At 54.1% G+C, this 13,939-nt stretch overlaps 7 protein-coding genes across 7 annotated transcripts; 5 read left to right on the top strand and 2 right to left on the bottom strand.

Annotated features, from left to right (window-relative positions):
* Positions 1–437: 437 nt before the first annotated feature.
* On the top strand, positions 438–1,334 carry J4E85_000133 (uncharacterized protein; the record flags this gene model as incomplete). Its single annotated transcript, XM_051464427.1, has 2 exons — positions 438–1,026; positions 1,081–1,334. The coding sequence occupies 2 exons, from the start codon at positions 438–440 to the stop codon at positions 1,332–1,334; spliced, it is 843 nt and encodes a 280-aa protein (XP_051330948.1).
* A 1,876-nt stretch (positions 1,335–3,210) lies between these two features.
* J4E85_000132 (uncharacterized protein) lies at positions 3,211–4,257 on the top strand (the record flags this gene model as incomplete). The annotated part of the gene is made up of 1 exon (XM_051464426.1): positions 3,211–4,257. The coding sequence occupies one exon, from the start codon at positions 3,211–3,213 to the stop codon at positions 4,255–4,257; it is 1,047 nt and encodes a 348-aa protein (XP_051330947.1).
* Positions 4,258–4,905: 648 nt separating this feature from the next.
* Positions 4,906–6,717, top strand: J4E85_000131 (uncharacterized protein; the record flags this gene model as incomplete). Its single annotated transcript, XM_051464425.1, has 4 exons — positions 4,906–5,007; positions 5,056–5,280; positions 5,328–6,075; positions 6,125–6,717. The coding sequence occupies 4 exons, from the start codon at positions 4,906–4,908 to the stop codon at positions 6,715–6,717; spliced, it is 1,668 nt and encodes a 555-aa protein (XP_051330946.1).
* A 3,555-nt stretch (positions 6,718–10,272) lies between these two features.
* Positions 10,273–11,064, top strand: J4E85_000130 (uncharacterized protein; the record flags this gene model as incomplete). Its single annotated transcript, XM_051464424.1, has 2 exons — positions 10,273–10,377; positions 10,432–11,064. The coding sequence occupies 2 exons, from the start codon at positions 10,273–10,275 to the stop codon at positions 11,062–11,064; spliced, it is 738 nt and encodes a 245-aa protein (XP_051330945.1).
* A 262-nt stretch (positions 11,065–11,326) lies between these two features.
* J4E85_000129 (uncharacterized protein) lies at positions 11,327–11,643 on the bottom strand (the record flags this gene model as incomplete). The annotated part of the gene is made up of 2 exons (XM_051464423.1): positions 11,327–11,491; positions 11,542–11,643. 2 exons carry the CDS (start codon positions 11,641–11,643, stop codon positions 11,327–11,329), a joined length of 267 nt encoding a protein of 88 aa, XP_051330944.1.
* Positions 11,644–12,222: 579 nt separating this feature from the next.
* J4E85_000128 (uncharacterized protein) lies at positions 12,223–12,999 on the bottom strand (the record flags this gene model as incomplete). Its single annotated transcript, XM_051464422.1, has 3 exons — positions 12,223–12,532; positions 12,583–12,693; positions 12,746–12,999. The coding sequence occupies 3 exons, from the start codon at positions 12,997–12,999 to the stop codon at positions 12,223–12,225; spliced, it is 675 nt and encodes a 224-aa protein (XP_051330943.1).
* Positions 13,000–13,245: 246 nt separating this feature from the next.
* Positions 13,246–13,920, top strand: J4E85_000127 (uncharacterized protein; the record flags this gene model as incomplete). The annotated part of the gene is made up of 4 exons (XM_051464421.1): positions 13,246–13,293; positions 13,539–13,689; positions 13,779–13,844; positions 13,895–13,920. 4 exons carry the CDS (start codon positions 13,246–13,248, stop codon positions 13,918–13,920), a joined length of 291 nt encoding a protein of 96 aa, XP_051330942.1.
* Between the last annotated feature and the right edge of the window lie 19 nt (positions 13,921–13,939).

The raw sequence follows: 13,939 nt of genomic DNA, 5'->3' as shown, positions 1-13,939 counted from the left end.
GTATTGCAAAGGTGAGAAATCGAGACTCCCCATCTTCTGGGTTCGCGTTGTCGCTGATGACTGGCGCGGTCTTACTCGGATACCCCGCAACCCCACGGAAGCCATGATTTGCTGGCGTACAGCTCTGTCGTACACAGTGTGCTTTCGGTGTCCGCAAATACCATCATTCTTGGTTACTTTTCTACAAAATACATGTCGAACAGCCGCACAGGTACTTGCACTAGACTAGACACAGGCTACTGACCTCATTGAATCTGCACGATTGCGCAGGTACCGATCTAGGTGATGACGACATCATTCTCCGACACATCAAATAGTCTGTAGCTTCAGAGCTCAATTGACTTCCATCATCACGACTAACACAGTACTATCTACTCATAATAGCCATCATAGCTTCACGCACAGCATCCCGCCGCCTTTCGCGCTTTCTACGCACCATGTCTACCACCGCACCCTCAGCATCGGCCCTCCCGCCTGCGCCATGGAAGTCCCTGTTCAGCGAGCACATCTCGAAAATGAAATCGCCTGAATTTGTGTTGGGAACGCTCGATGCAGCTCCCAAGGGCTCGCCTACACCCTTCGTGCCCCGCGTGCGATACTGCATCCACCGCGGTTTCTGGGCCGAGCTACCAGAGAACAAGCACAACGATGCAGAGCGCAATCCTCAAGTCTACCAGAGCGATTGCCCAACGTTTACAACGGATGTTCGCATGGAGAAGGTCGGACAAATATTCGCGACGAGTGCGGGGCACGCTGAGAGCAGCGAACAAGTGCAGGGCAGTGGTGGTGGAGGCCCTGTAGAGGCTGTGTACTGGAATGCTGATACTGGTACACAATGGCGGATCAAGGGAAGGGCATTCATCATTGCACCCGATATTGAGGGCGATGACGAGAGCAGTGGTGTAAGGACTGTCAAAAGCGAGCTGGGAAAGAGGATGAGGATCGTCGATGAGGGCAAGGAAGGCGACTTCAGTTGGCAAAGGGAGCTGACCGGTTTCTTTGGTAACCAGAGTCCTGGCATCAAAGGTAAAAATGGCCGCTGTCTACTGTACTTTGCAAATCGCTAACAAGTTATCTCAGGCTCATTCAAGAACCCTCCACCCGGCCAGCCAACCTCCAAACCATTTGACGACAAGAACCTTGCCCTTGGCTCAAAGGTCGACGATTTGCAAGACCCCGTGGCACGCAAGAATTTCCGCCTTGTGGTGATTGTGCCAGACTCGGTGGAGCAGACGGATCTCAGCGACCCAGCAAAGGCACGGAGATTTAGATACACGTTCGACGAGAGCGCAAAGGCCAACGCTGGATGGAGGACTGAAGAGCTCTGGCCGTAAAGGCGCTGGTGAACAGCACGCATGAACATGGTTTCGAAAGAGTTCTAGTATTTCGAATGTTCGAAACAATACCACGAGTTCCCAGCCATTATTCGATGCCTTGATCGGGCCGAGCGTATGTTGTGCTGTGTAACTCGTTTGTCACATAGACCGTGGACCCTTGCTGGATGCACATGGGTGGTTCCGATGCAGTCTTCCCCACAATGTGGCTCAGGTCGGCGACCACGATCATGGCCCTTGTTGATTTGAATAGTCGCCTACAGATGGCAAATTTGTTGAGCGCGGTTTAGATTTGCCTGGCGAGAGGAGCTGTTTTCAATTGCGTAGGGCAACACACACAGGCAAGATGTTTTTCTTCCTCCTATATGGAAGGTGAAACCTGGGCAAGAGGTTTGTTCATCGCAAGTCCCCGGGCTGATGACATCAAAAAGCAGACGTGCGAAACGAAACGCGTGTTGAGCAGGCCCCTTACCCGCACGACAAGGGTGCGCTATTTCAGTCGCCAGGTTGCCTGAAGGAGTAATCGATGCGGTGCGTAGTTGTCAGCTGCCTGGGATCAACCTAGGCGGCCAATCTAAATAATGATGTGTGCGTTAACGTTCAGACGCACAGCTGTTTGTGTGGTAAGCTTTGACGGTTAGCAGTCCAACGGTATTGGGTACGCATTTCAACAGGTCAGGTGCGCGCACCCGCCTTCCTAGCCGGGCATCGTTCGCGAGCACAAGCAGGTCGGTCACTGGACTGTGCACAGCAAGTCATCATCTAACACAGGACCAAGATCGTGGACGTGTCTGCGTCATGTGCGTGGACACTTTGGGAAGAACGGATGGGTACGGACGACGATACGGACATGTGGGATGCTCGTTGCGACTACCGCATTTGGTAGGCAATTCGCAAAGTTGAAGAAGCCAAAGGGCACCCTGTTTTCGTTTCGGCTGAGGCGCTGCGGCACGGGTATAGGACGCGCCGCCATCGTGCTTACTGGAGGTAATAGCCGCCGGGCGGAACTCATATGCGCGCTGTCGCCAAGGTCGATGGATGGGGGTGAGCTGGCACCGTTAGACGGGCGGCGGGTGTGCTCCGAGACGGAAGTCTCGCACTGTCATCGCAACTCGTGGAGATCATGTGCATATGCTAAGAAGCGGTGCCCCTGCCGGCTAGTGGATTGCGACAGGTGAAGTGTGTAGGTGCGTTATCGTGAAGCCATGCGAAACACGGTGACAGTGGGATCGATCTTGTACGGCGTCGGCCATGTGGCCGCGCAACGACGACACACGCGGGCGCGCAAGGAGTGAGGCAATTGAATCTTGTAATCTGGCGACTCGTCTGCAATAAGGCCGAGCGCCCTGTTCGATCACCGCCAAGGGTCGACGAACCGTTGCTGCGGTACCCCATACCTCTTGCAAGCGGAGTATCCTCCCTGCACCTTGCACCCGCGCGCGCCCATGCAAGGCCGTCTCGTTGCTTTCTGGCTGCCCCCTCTTTCTTCTTGATGCAATGCACCGTGGCCTTGTACCACCATCGTCCCACTCGCATGCCGGCAGACACGACTCCGTTGGGTCTGTGAGTCTGGCCCCGTTGATCGCATCTCGTAGCAGACGCACTCCCTGCCCGTCAGCCGTCTCTCCCCATAAGTAATCGCTGATCGTCTGCCACTATTTCTCCGCCCAACGCTGCACACGTACCCCGACCACGCCCTTTCTGCTCCCCTAATCCACATCCACCGCCTCACTGCTCGCTGGTCGACACTCACGTCAACTTCGTCGCCGTCACCCTCGCCGTCGTTGCTCTATGCAATAACCCGTCTGCATCCGTTCCTGCTACCACCACCACTCGTGCCGCTTAACCCCGAAACCCCGATCAATCCTCGCCCACCATGTCCGACATTGAGAAGTCGTTCGTGTTCCTCCAGGACAACTTGCCGCAATGGCTGCAGGACATTGCCAGCATCCAAGAGAAGGTCACGGCCATGCAGGCCGATAATACGAAAGTGCCCGTATCGCAGTCACCGTTCGGGAAGCGGACCGACTCCACCGCGTCCATACGACCAGCACTGGACGCCATCGCAGAGGACGCAGCGCCTTCGAACACAACACCTCCAGACGCCGTCCCAAGTCGCAAACGAAAGTCGCTATCCGTCTCGTCTGGCCACGAACCTGGCACTGCCCGCCATCGCCCTCGAACCATGGTGGTTGTCAACTACGATGGAGATATGCAGAAGTCATTCGAACTGCTCGTGCGGGCAATAGGGACTGGACGCAACATGTTACGTAAGGCCAAGATGGAGGCCAGAATGAACGAGATGGCCACCCAGGCAGAGTCGAGCGCAGAGGAGGACGACATGGACGACGACGACGAAGAGATCGACCTATCCAAAATCAACTACCGAGCCCGCATGTCATCATTACGCGCAAGATCGGCGGCGAGGAGAAGCGGCAGACTGGGCGTCACCAGTGGTGTAGAGACACCTGTCGTGCTGTTCGATACCTCGGACAAAACGTTAGAGCAAGCCCAAGAGCTGTGCGAGAAGTCGGCGCATCTCACATTACGTGACGGCGACTGCAGAACAGAGCTGGAAGGAGTGCGAAAGAACTTTGAGACTGTGTTGGAGACGGCAAAGATCGAGGTGGAGAAATGCAACGCACGCAAGGCACAACATCCACCTGAATTACAGGCGCACGAGACCTCCGACACATCCGTGTCTTCCCTAGAGCCCGAGATGACATACCGGAAAGACACTTCGCAATCCGTACCACCGCCACCTGAACTCGATACTCAGCCCAAGACCACACTGGCAACACAGCCTGCGCCTACCCCACAACCACTGAAGATCGTCGACATTGAGGTTGATGACGAAGACGACGATGACGACTTCGTACTGCCGCCTGTACGGCTAACCTCACGACTGAATCGTCGAGGCTGATCTTTCTGATTCCATCCATTTGTCATTTATTTTCATGCGTTCAAGCGATTTCCATCTCAGCCATTGCTCTCATCACGGCGTTTCGAATGCATTGCGGGTGCATGCGTCTTTTTCATGCATCATGTTGGGGACGAAAATGGAGGGCGAGGGCTTATATCCACATGCATCACTAAACATCTCTTGGGTGTCGGCGTCTTACAGCGAAGCATCGTTGCTATCTTCCAGCGTATTCAATCTATCTCCAAGTTATTCAAGCATTCTGTCGCAAAGATAACTCACGTTCGTTGGGTGACTTTTGTTTTGTTCATAGTGCATCATTCTCACTGTTGCTGTCCAGCTAATACGACCGATTGCTCCACGTCATACCAGCTCCCAGCATAGTCATTGTTCTATAATAAGTCCTGCGAAGTTGTGCGCAGTGAAACCCGGCATTTCCCCCGAGGCGATGTTTTCACTCGCTCCTTCCTCAGAACCACATGAGCGCAGAACAGGGAAGGAACACTGGAGCGCGTGTCCGACGCGTTCAGCGCACCTGCCTTGCGATGCATATTCACTCCCCACGCGTTATCATCTCTCAGTTTCTCTCCCGATCTCCACTCGCATGAGCTTCGCTAACCTCCTCTACGATCACTACCCTCAACTACCCAAATGGCTTCGTCGCAAGCGAGTGCGGCTGATTCGATCAATTTCGCCTCGTTTATAGAAGATAACCCTCAAGTGACGGGTGAGACTACAGAAGAAGATAACGTTGTGAGTGAATCATTCACTTCCCGCGTAGGCTACACTAACGCCACACAGTTGCTTGTCCAAGCAGATGCAAGTATCAGTCGAGAAGAAACGGCTATTAGATCGCGTCACGCAAGTGAAGCGCTCGACGACGCCAGCAAATCCTCGATTGCGTCCGAAGAAGCTCCCGAACGACGCGGCTCCAGTCATTCTAGCGAAACAATCAGCAGTGGAAATACTGTCTTTCTCCAGCCAGAGGAGAGCGGTCAAGATGTTCCCGATCCTGTGAAGACACCGGTAAGTCCGCCCCTCATTCTGTAGTATAGTTTGATTAATGTGTACAGCAAATCACGCCATCTTCTGGAAGCAGGGACAGTAGCACCAGTCCTCCGCCTGGTGCTGGCGTCGAGAATGTCGTCGAATCCAACGAGTCACCGATGACACCACCCGCTTCCGCCGTACCTACCTCGTCTTATAGCTTGCGCAGCCGAACACAGAGTAAGCTCGTATACGACGTGAAATACCACCCCATGGACGATGCCGTTCGACCATCTCAGGCTGCCAAACGTCGCTCGGCACACGGAGAAAAGCTAGTCCCCGAGTCTAGGGATTCAAGTGAGGCTTCCGGCATCCTCGATACTGACGCTGATGAGACCGATTCAGACGATTCACACAGCGAGGGAGAAGATGAGGAAGAGATACAGAAGCGAAAGACGAAGGGCAAGGCGCGCAAGGAGACCAAGTCGCGACCAGTACTTACGGAGGGTACAAGACGGTCTACGCGCAATGTCTCGGGTATCAAGGCATCGTATGATATGGGTATACACCCTCAGGACAAGTATCTCGTCATATCCAGCGATGATGACGACAGACCGATCTCGAGCAACAAACACAAGAAGCTCTCTCGTAAGCGTACGAATTCCGGATATGATTCAACATCCAATCCCAAAGGAGCGAAGAGGTTTAAAGCAGTCCATGGGAGGCGATCGCGCCCCGCCGACTACAACACATCCGATGCGTTGGACTTAGACTCCAGTGGTGCGCCCGTATTCGCTACTGTGGAGGACGGCAACGATATTGAGTCCAGCGCTTGTAGGTGGCCAGTTTCCCCTCGACATTAAGACTTACTGACAGACTACAGCTACTGTCGCCCTCACACCCCCGCGCTCGCTACTTATAGCTGACACTTCTGGCCATGGCATTCGACGCCGGGAAGGGATGGATGTCTGGCACTATCCTCCAGGAAAGAGATACCTCAACCACGATCGAGACTATTGGTCTATCCTCCCAGGCGATGCCTTCGAAATCTTTCAAGAGAAACTTGAAGACCAGCTAGCGCGCGAAGCAATGGAAGCGTCACCACTGAACTATGAGCATGATGATAAGGAAAACCCCAGCAACATAGGCCCCGAGCCGCTCATCGAGGAGAATGAAGGGATGTCCATCATACCAGTTGCGCAATATCGACAGTCGAGCGCCGAAAAACAGGTGGCGGACCGACACTCCCTCGTCTCCAACGCTCTTTACTCTGACGATCCTCCGCAATCGTATGGCCTAGACGGTACTGATAATATCCATGAATCTCCTCAGGATGACCTCTTTGACGGCATGAACATACTCGCGTCTGGACAATGTTTGCCTCCGGGTCAGATCCAACCCGAAGCTCAGACTGAGACGCAGGACTCAGTGATCGGTCCCAGCCTGATCAGCGACATTTCAGGGTCTGATTTGTGAGTCGATTATCACGTACGTCAATCTGGTCGGTCAGAGTTTATCGGCTGTCTCTTCATTAGCCTTTGCTGACTACCATCTATAGATATTCGCTATGACTATACAGGCATACGTATGAGGAGCTACATCGTTACTATTTTCACCAGTCTTCTGCACTCGCCTTATAGATGGGCGTTCTCTTCTGTCGAGTATCATTGCATGCCTACCTTTCACTGCAACTCATGCATGATCCTAGGATTGAGATGTGTTCCTTTATGTTCTAGTCCAATCTACCACAGTACAGGGGGCATGGGTTTACCAAGTACGATGATTTATGTCTAGCTTGTCGCAGGCAGATGGCGAAGTCTGAAGCACCACAATATATGGGCATGTCCATCTCAAATATATACAGTGTACGATACAATAGCGCATGTAGAAGTGCAAAAAAGTCTTTCGGTCTTTCACAGCACAAACTTTGCCGAGTATGGTTGATGGATACCTGTGAAGTCACCGACAGAACCAAGGCCCAATGTTGTAAACACTCTCGTCACACCTGCCATAGTCCTTCATAACGAAACAGGTTGCCGGCCGAGACATCCGATACGTTCCTTCCCCTCTATTTCACAAAATCTACACCAAGAGTAAACTTTGTAGACGACTGAAACGTAGGCGCTTCATATCTCGCCTCGATATCCCGTACGGATCTGCTACATCTACAAACTTGCTTCATCTCGATGTGTCGTCATAGTAGAGCGGTAGCGCGTTGTGAATGCCGTGTCTCTTCGTGACGATCTCGGGGAGCAGTCTATTATGTTGGAGTGGGAGTAAAAAGATTGGGCTGTTTCAGCCATACGTTGATCACCCCTTGACAGAACGTCATTGGTAGATGGTTGCAATCTCCCCGAAAACAACGTATAGTATTACTCCTGCTCTCGGCCTGTGCTCACAAGGAATATAGGCTGTGATGGATGCCTTGAGCCAGCCGTTGAGGCGCAGTCGTGTTAGATTTCAAGGACTGCATAGATAGCCTAAGTTGTGCTGTGTAGGATTGCGGCCGGACCATGGGTCGCCTTGCGGTCGCAAGCCCCGCGGGCTGGCTATGCTTGTAATGCTGATATGCTGATGATTAGAAGAAGATGGTTTACCTGAACTTACTTTCGCCCGCTGAACATCGACGATGTTCAATGTAAGTTCTTCAGTGGATGTAGACTACCAAACCTTAATCACCAATGACGTTTTCTACACTGAAGATCTTCTGCTCAGTCGGCTTCGATTCGCGATTTGACCCTCGATCCCGCTCGGCTATGGCCCGCCAGCACGTACCCTGTGCACATGCAAGTGTTCAAGCTCGATGCCGGTGCATCATTGCAGTAGTATGGACGCACTTCAGAGTCCCTGCATACACTGCCCTGTCCACGAGACTTGTAGAATCCATCTCAGAACTGCAATGCGCCGATATATAACCAAACTCTAGGCTTGTATACGAAAGCGAAGCGCAGAATCTATAATTGATCGTCCGGGCGAGCCCAGACGCCAGGTCACCAGGTTTAAGCGACAGCGCGCTATCGCCAGCGGAGCGGCCGCCTAGCGCTGTTCTGGATGCGATCAACGCTGCGATCCAAGCGTAAGGCTGGCTGAAGACGATCTTGGTGTTGGTGTTGGTGTTGTTGTTCGAGCGCAGAGGCGGAGCTGCGGAGGAGGGCGAAGCTAGATAGCGAGCATGATGCTGATTGCTGCAGGTTCGTGAAAGATCAACCTCGGGAGCACTCGAGCTACCACACCACGATGCGTGCAGGCATAGTGCTGACAGTGCAATCTTCTGTCCAACGCCGATAATGCGGCCTTTTGCCCCTCTGCGCGAACCTGCAGGTCGTAGCACGTGGAGATGGCTTGCGTCCCGTTCAGGTATAGGGGACATGTTGCAGCACTTGAGCCGGTGGTTTAGCGAGGGCGTAAGCCACGGAAGTTGATCTTGTCCCGGCCAGACACACCACATCCTCTCCTTCGACCAAGGACCGACCAACACCACGATGCCGTACGCCGCCGATGATGCTGGCCGGACATTCAAGTGTCCTTTCCCGCGGAGTTATCTGCGACATGGTTCCCAACTTGATGGTACGACAGTCTCGTGAGACACATTGTCCTGCAGCGCGACGTCGAGAACGTGAGTAGCTTGCTTCAATACGATGGCGCTTGGATGCAATCCTGCCTCGAGAATTCGGTCTCGAGGAATCTAGTCCGTCATCAGCTGTCATTGTAGGTTTCCACCCCCGCCATCGCATCGCGGAGCGGCCGTTCTGTCACGGACAGTGTCACGCACGTTTCCTGTCGACCGCAGAAGTGTTCCAAATCCACCCTGGCTCTTTCGTTTTCAGCAAAGTGGTAGCGGCGCAATGTCGCAAAGACCAATGGGAGGAATTCCTTCTACCCTACCCTTGAACACATCTTCGCGAAGTGTTGCGCTCGTGCTCCGTTTTTTTCGCACGCTTAGGGTCCCTGCAGCTATCTTAAGCTCATCTGCCGACAAGCTTTCTCGTATGGTTAGATTGCTAGGAAGCTCCACGCGCGGCAGGGTTCTATGACGGCAGAGGCTAGACCTATGAGACCCTGTAGGCTCAATTTGGAAGACCTCGCGAAAGTCGTTGCGACCGGGTCCTGCTACTGGCTGTGGCGTGGGTGACTGCGGCGTGTTGTCTTTGTTGTTGTTGTTCATGACTGGCTTCACGTCCTTCGATACTGAGCGTATAGCATGGGGAGACGCATACCGTTCACCGCATCACCAACAACGCAAAGGCCCCGAGCGGCACAGTGTAATCTGGACCTACAATCTAGTCTCCCGTCTCCCCAAACCGACCAAGCGTTCTGACTACTCTAGCGTCATCTATTCCCGATACGGTCTTGACAGGGGTAGTACAGCCAGCCTTCCTGAGCCAGGCACAGCCGCTTCCTCCTTCCACGGCGACCAGCACATGTACGCCGCACCCGGCCTTTTGTTTCTTGACTCTAGGCGACGATGAGCAAGGGCGGGGTGGGTGGGGCTTAGGCCTGGAAACAGCGGCCAGTTCACTCCGCCGTCAGTCGTCTGATCAGTCTAGCGTGCACCGTACTGTGTCTGGGAATTAGATATAAGGTGCCGGTTCACATCCCTGGATGTTGATATCACAAGCAAGCAACATTCAAGGTTTACTTTGCTACTACTGCTACGAACTATCCATAACTTATATTGCTTCGCCCCCTGGCTCACTATACTTTTTCGGAATAACTATCTACACGTTCGCGGAATCTATCATAACGGCCCTTTGAACTCGGTGATTGCTAAATACATTGGCCTCATTTCACGGGTCACGCAAAGCTCCTGCCGCCTTACGCTTTGGACCTTACCGGGCATCGCGATAACAAACGGCACAACGCACGAGGGGCTTCCCACGCGCACGGATTCCACAACCGACGGCTCGACTGCGCGCTGCTATTAATACATAGTACCACGGCCTTCCTCTTCTCGAGTTCTTGATTACCGTTCAACTACTCAGACAACCACGAAACAATCTTCACCACTTCTATACTTTATCCATATACAAGATGGTCAAGATCTCCGCCCTCGCCCTCGGGCTCCTCACCCTTGCCAGCGAAGTCTGCGCTCAAAAGACAGTCAAGGTCATGCCATTTGGTGCTTCCATTGTCTCGGTACGTATCCCACCTTCCTCACTTCAAATTTCCACCCACTGACTCCCATCCAAGCGATGCTGGCGCGCCAACCTCCAAACCAAGCTTAGGGATGCAGGTGTGACGAACTTTGACTTTGTCGGTGGCCAAAAGAGCACCTGCAGTGGGACCAACATCGACCAGGATCACGAAGGTCACCCCGGATTCCAAGCCGCCGACATCGTCAAGAACAGCCAACTGCCTGGCTGGCTCGACAAGAACCCTCCGGATGTTGTTCTCATGCTCCTCGGTACGAACGATGTCCTCATTGGCAAGAGGCCTATCAACGACATCATCGCCTCGTACGACATTCTTATCGCACAAATGCGGAAGAAGAATCCCAACATGCAGATCGTCGTCTCCAACCTCCTTCCATTGGACCCCGCGCGCTTCAATGCCCAGGCCGTCCAAGGCATCAAAGACCTCAACGCTTACATGGCTACGCACATGCCTAAGAAGAGCAATGTGAAGAGCCCGGTCTACTTCGTGGACAACTTCGCCGACTTCGACGCAGTCAAGGATACAGATGACGGTGAACACCCCAACTTGCAGACGGGTGTACAGAAGATGGCGAACAAGTTCTTCGACGCCACCAGGACAGCAATCAAGGGAGCTGCTGCGGTTAAGGCGAAGAGGCAGAGCATAGTTGAGAGGAGACTACTAGACTAGAGTGGAGCGATGAGGTAGACTGTAACGAATTCATGACTTTTCATTGTGCTAAACTAGACTTGGGTATCTTAATGCAATGCCATTCCTTACTCCAGAAATCAAGTTTCGAATGTGATATGCCGCCAGACAGATGCCACCAGCTTTGATCAAGCTTGGGTATCGTTCTTTCAATATCAGGTTCCAACTTTTATACTGTCGCCAGACGGGTACCATAAGCGGAGGAGAGACGGTCGTCCGCAGGTGTCTTGGTGGTGCGCGGTCGTCAGGGCTTTGTGGTCTTGTCTGAGTCGCCCTCCGACTCGTAGGCACCCGCCTGCGAGGTGGCTTTGTCCTTGGCGGCCTTGCGTGCGGCCACGATTCCACGAGACTTCTTGCTCCTGATGAATTTGGCTTCTGCAGCCTCAGCAGCCTCGATGGCCGCGATCTTCTGTTGTACGTTAGTGCCATGGTAGTGTCAGGAGGTGATGAGATACTTACGGCTGCCTCGGCCCTCTTGACCTCGTGCATGGCAATTGCGTCTGCCGCCGCAGAGTCCTTGTCGTTGCAGACGTAGGTAGTTTCGTATCCTGCTCGACCCATCTTTCCTGGCTGGTTGGCGAGGTGGTGGAGTGCTTTGATGACTACTGTGTAGTCTGGTGTGGCTGATCGCCATTAGCAAAAGATACGCTGAAGCCGTACAATATACTAACTGGTGATGGGAGTTTGGTGGTTGGAGAACCAAAACAAAAGCTCAAAAGTTTGTATATAGCTTCTAGCTTTTGTTAGCGCAGAGGTGAAGGGCAGTCTGGGGCTACTGCCCTTCACCTCGAGTCCCGGTGAACAAGACATGGCTGCACAAAGAGGTTCGGCAACGGTGGAGGTGTTCGTGAAGGAGAGACAGAGACGGAGGGGCAGGAAAGATTGATATATGGCTAGCGGCTGTGTGCGTTTGCCTCGTTAAAGTCGCCGTCAATGGGGATTACGACGGCCCGGTGCAGTTTTCAGACAATGAGGAAATTGCAAACGCGTCAGGAAGAGCGGTGTTGCGGCGGCCAGGCAACATGTGGGACGCTCGAACATCAACATCAACATACGGGGCATCTAGGAGGAAAACATCTTGAAGATGTAATTCAATGCAGTATGTACACGTGCTGTTTCGCGCCTGGCCAAATCCAACTCTTACTTGGTTGTTATGATCTTGAGCTTCTTTGGGCTGTGACTGAACAAGTTGGCATATGCCTTGGGTACGGTCTTCCGCTTGTTGGGTTCCTGGACAAAGTACTCGTAGCCTTGCTTGTTAGCGAATTTGATGGCATCCTCCTTGGACTTGAACTGTATCCGGTGGCCGTTCATGAAGTCGGCCGACGACTGCCAGCCCATGAGCGGGTTCTCCCATCGGTGGCCCTTGGGGAGGACGTCCCAGTCCATCAGCCAGTGCGAGGCGTTCCAGTCGCCGGATTGTGTGGCTGTCTTGGAGGGCTTGTAGATGCTGGGAACAATTAGTATGAAGGCCGACGTCGCGTGGAGGATGTCTCGTACCGAACAGTACGCGCCTGGAGGTCGGTGGGGGCGCCGGAGAGAACGGCAGCCGCAACACTGTCACCGGGCTCGCTGCCGTCCATGACGCGCTTGGGAACCGGGGAGAAGTTGCTGGGGACATGTTAGCCATATGCCGCCTTATCCTTATCCACGGTTGACGCACGAGGTCCGGTAGTCGATGGCGACGTTGTAGTCTGGCTGGTGCCTCATGCCCTCCGCGGCGTTTTCCTCGCGGATCTGGGTGGACTCGCTCGTGAGTTTGACGGCGGGCGCATCCTCGGAGCTCGTCTTGTGGCCGTGGGGAGTGGGCTCGTTGGTCGCATAGGTGCGGAAGGAGGGGGCGATGACGCTCGTCGCGGAGGGCCGCAGGGCGGGGGCGAGCAGTCGCGATGCAATTGTCCTCGTTAGGGCGGCCATGGTGGTTGTGTCGTCGGCGTGGCGGGCGGGAATGCTGGTGATGTCGATGCAATGGGATGAAGCTGGGGTGGTTGCTTGGCGAAGGCGCCGGCATAATCCGTCCTGCAGCTTTCTTCCTCGAACCTCACCACCGACCGCACGACCTCCATCTCCACTCCATCGTCTTGCCCGCCCTGGTACGTCGCCCGAACCGATCCGCCACGCAGAGAGAGTGCAATTGATGCTAACTGGCCCGCAGCCGTCAAGATGAGCTTCATGCAAAAGCGCGGTCTCTCGACCCTCATCCCCCCCAAGGTACGGCTTTCTGTCTGCCCCTCGGACCGCGCATGGCACTGACAATGCTCTCTAGATTGCTTCTCCCAATGTAAGAGCCCTCCAAACGCTATCGTAGCACGCCTTCGAACCCCCGCAATCGCATACGCGCAACTTTCGGCCCACCGCAAACGCCTCCACCGTCGCATCACCCCGACTGCGAACCTTGGCGCATCCTGACGACCCTCAAAATGGCGATTCCAGACCAGGGCTGATATACGAAACAGGCTATCGGCTCCTCTCCCAATGCTGTCCGCATGCAGAAGGTCGTGAGCTTCTACGAGAAGCTGCCCCGTGGCCCAGCTCCCGAGCCCGAGGCCAAGGGTCTTCTCGGACGCTACCAGAAGAAGTACATGGGCAAGAACCCTTCAGCAAGGCGTGAGTGCACCCGGCGGGACAGGAGACTATGCGAGCGCTGTCCTCGAGCCTGCGAGATCGGATGGGAGCACCAGACTGACCCTGTACAGCCCTCGTTCACGTCATTGGCTTCCTGATCGCCATCGGTTACGCACAGAACTACTACTTCCATCTCCGTAAGTCGAATCAGATGCGCTGACGAGATGATGTGACTCACCACTCGCAGGCCACCACAAGAACAACGAGCACTAAGCGGGTCCTCTGAATGCGC

This window comes from Alternaria conjuncta (assembly GCF_024043145.1).
Source record: "Alternaria conjuncta strain BMP 0040 chromosome Unknown scaffold_1, whole genome shotgun sequence".
NCBI classification, from domain to species: domain Eukaryota; kingdom Fungi; phylum Ascomycota; class Dothideomycetes; order Pleosporales; family Pleosporaceae; genus Alternaria; species Alternaria conjuncta.
Note: the sequence above shows the minus strand (reverse complement) of the source record. Positions and strands in the feature narration are given on the sequence as shown.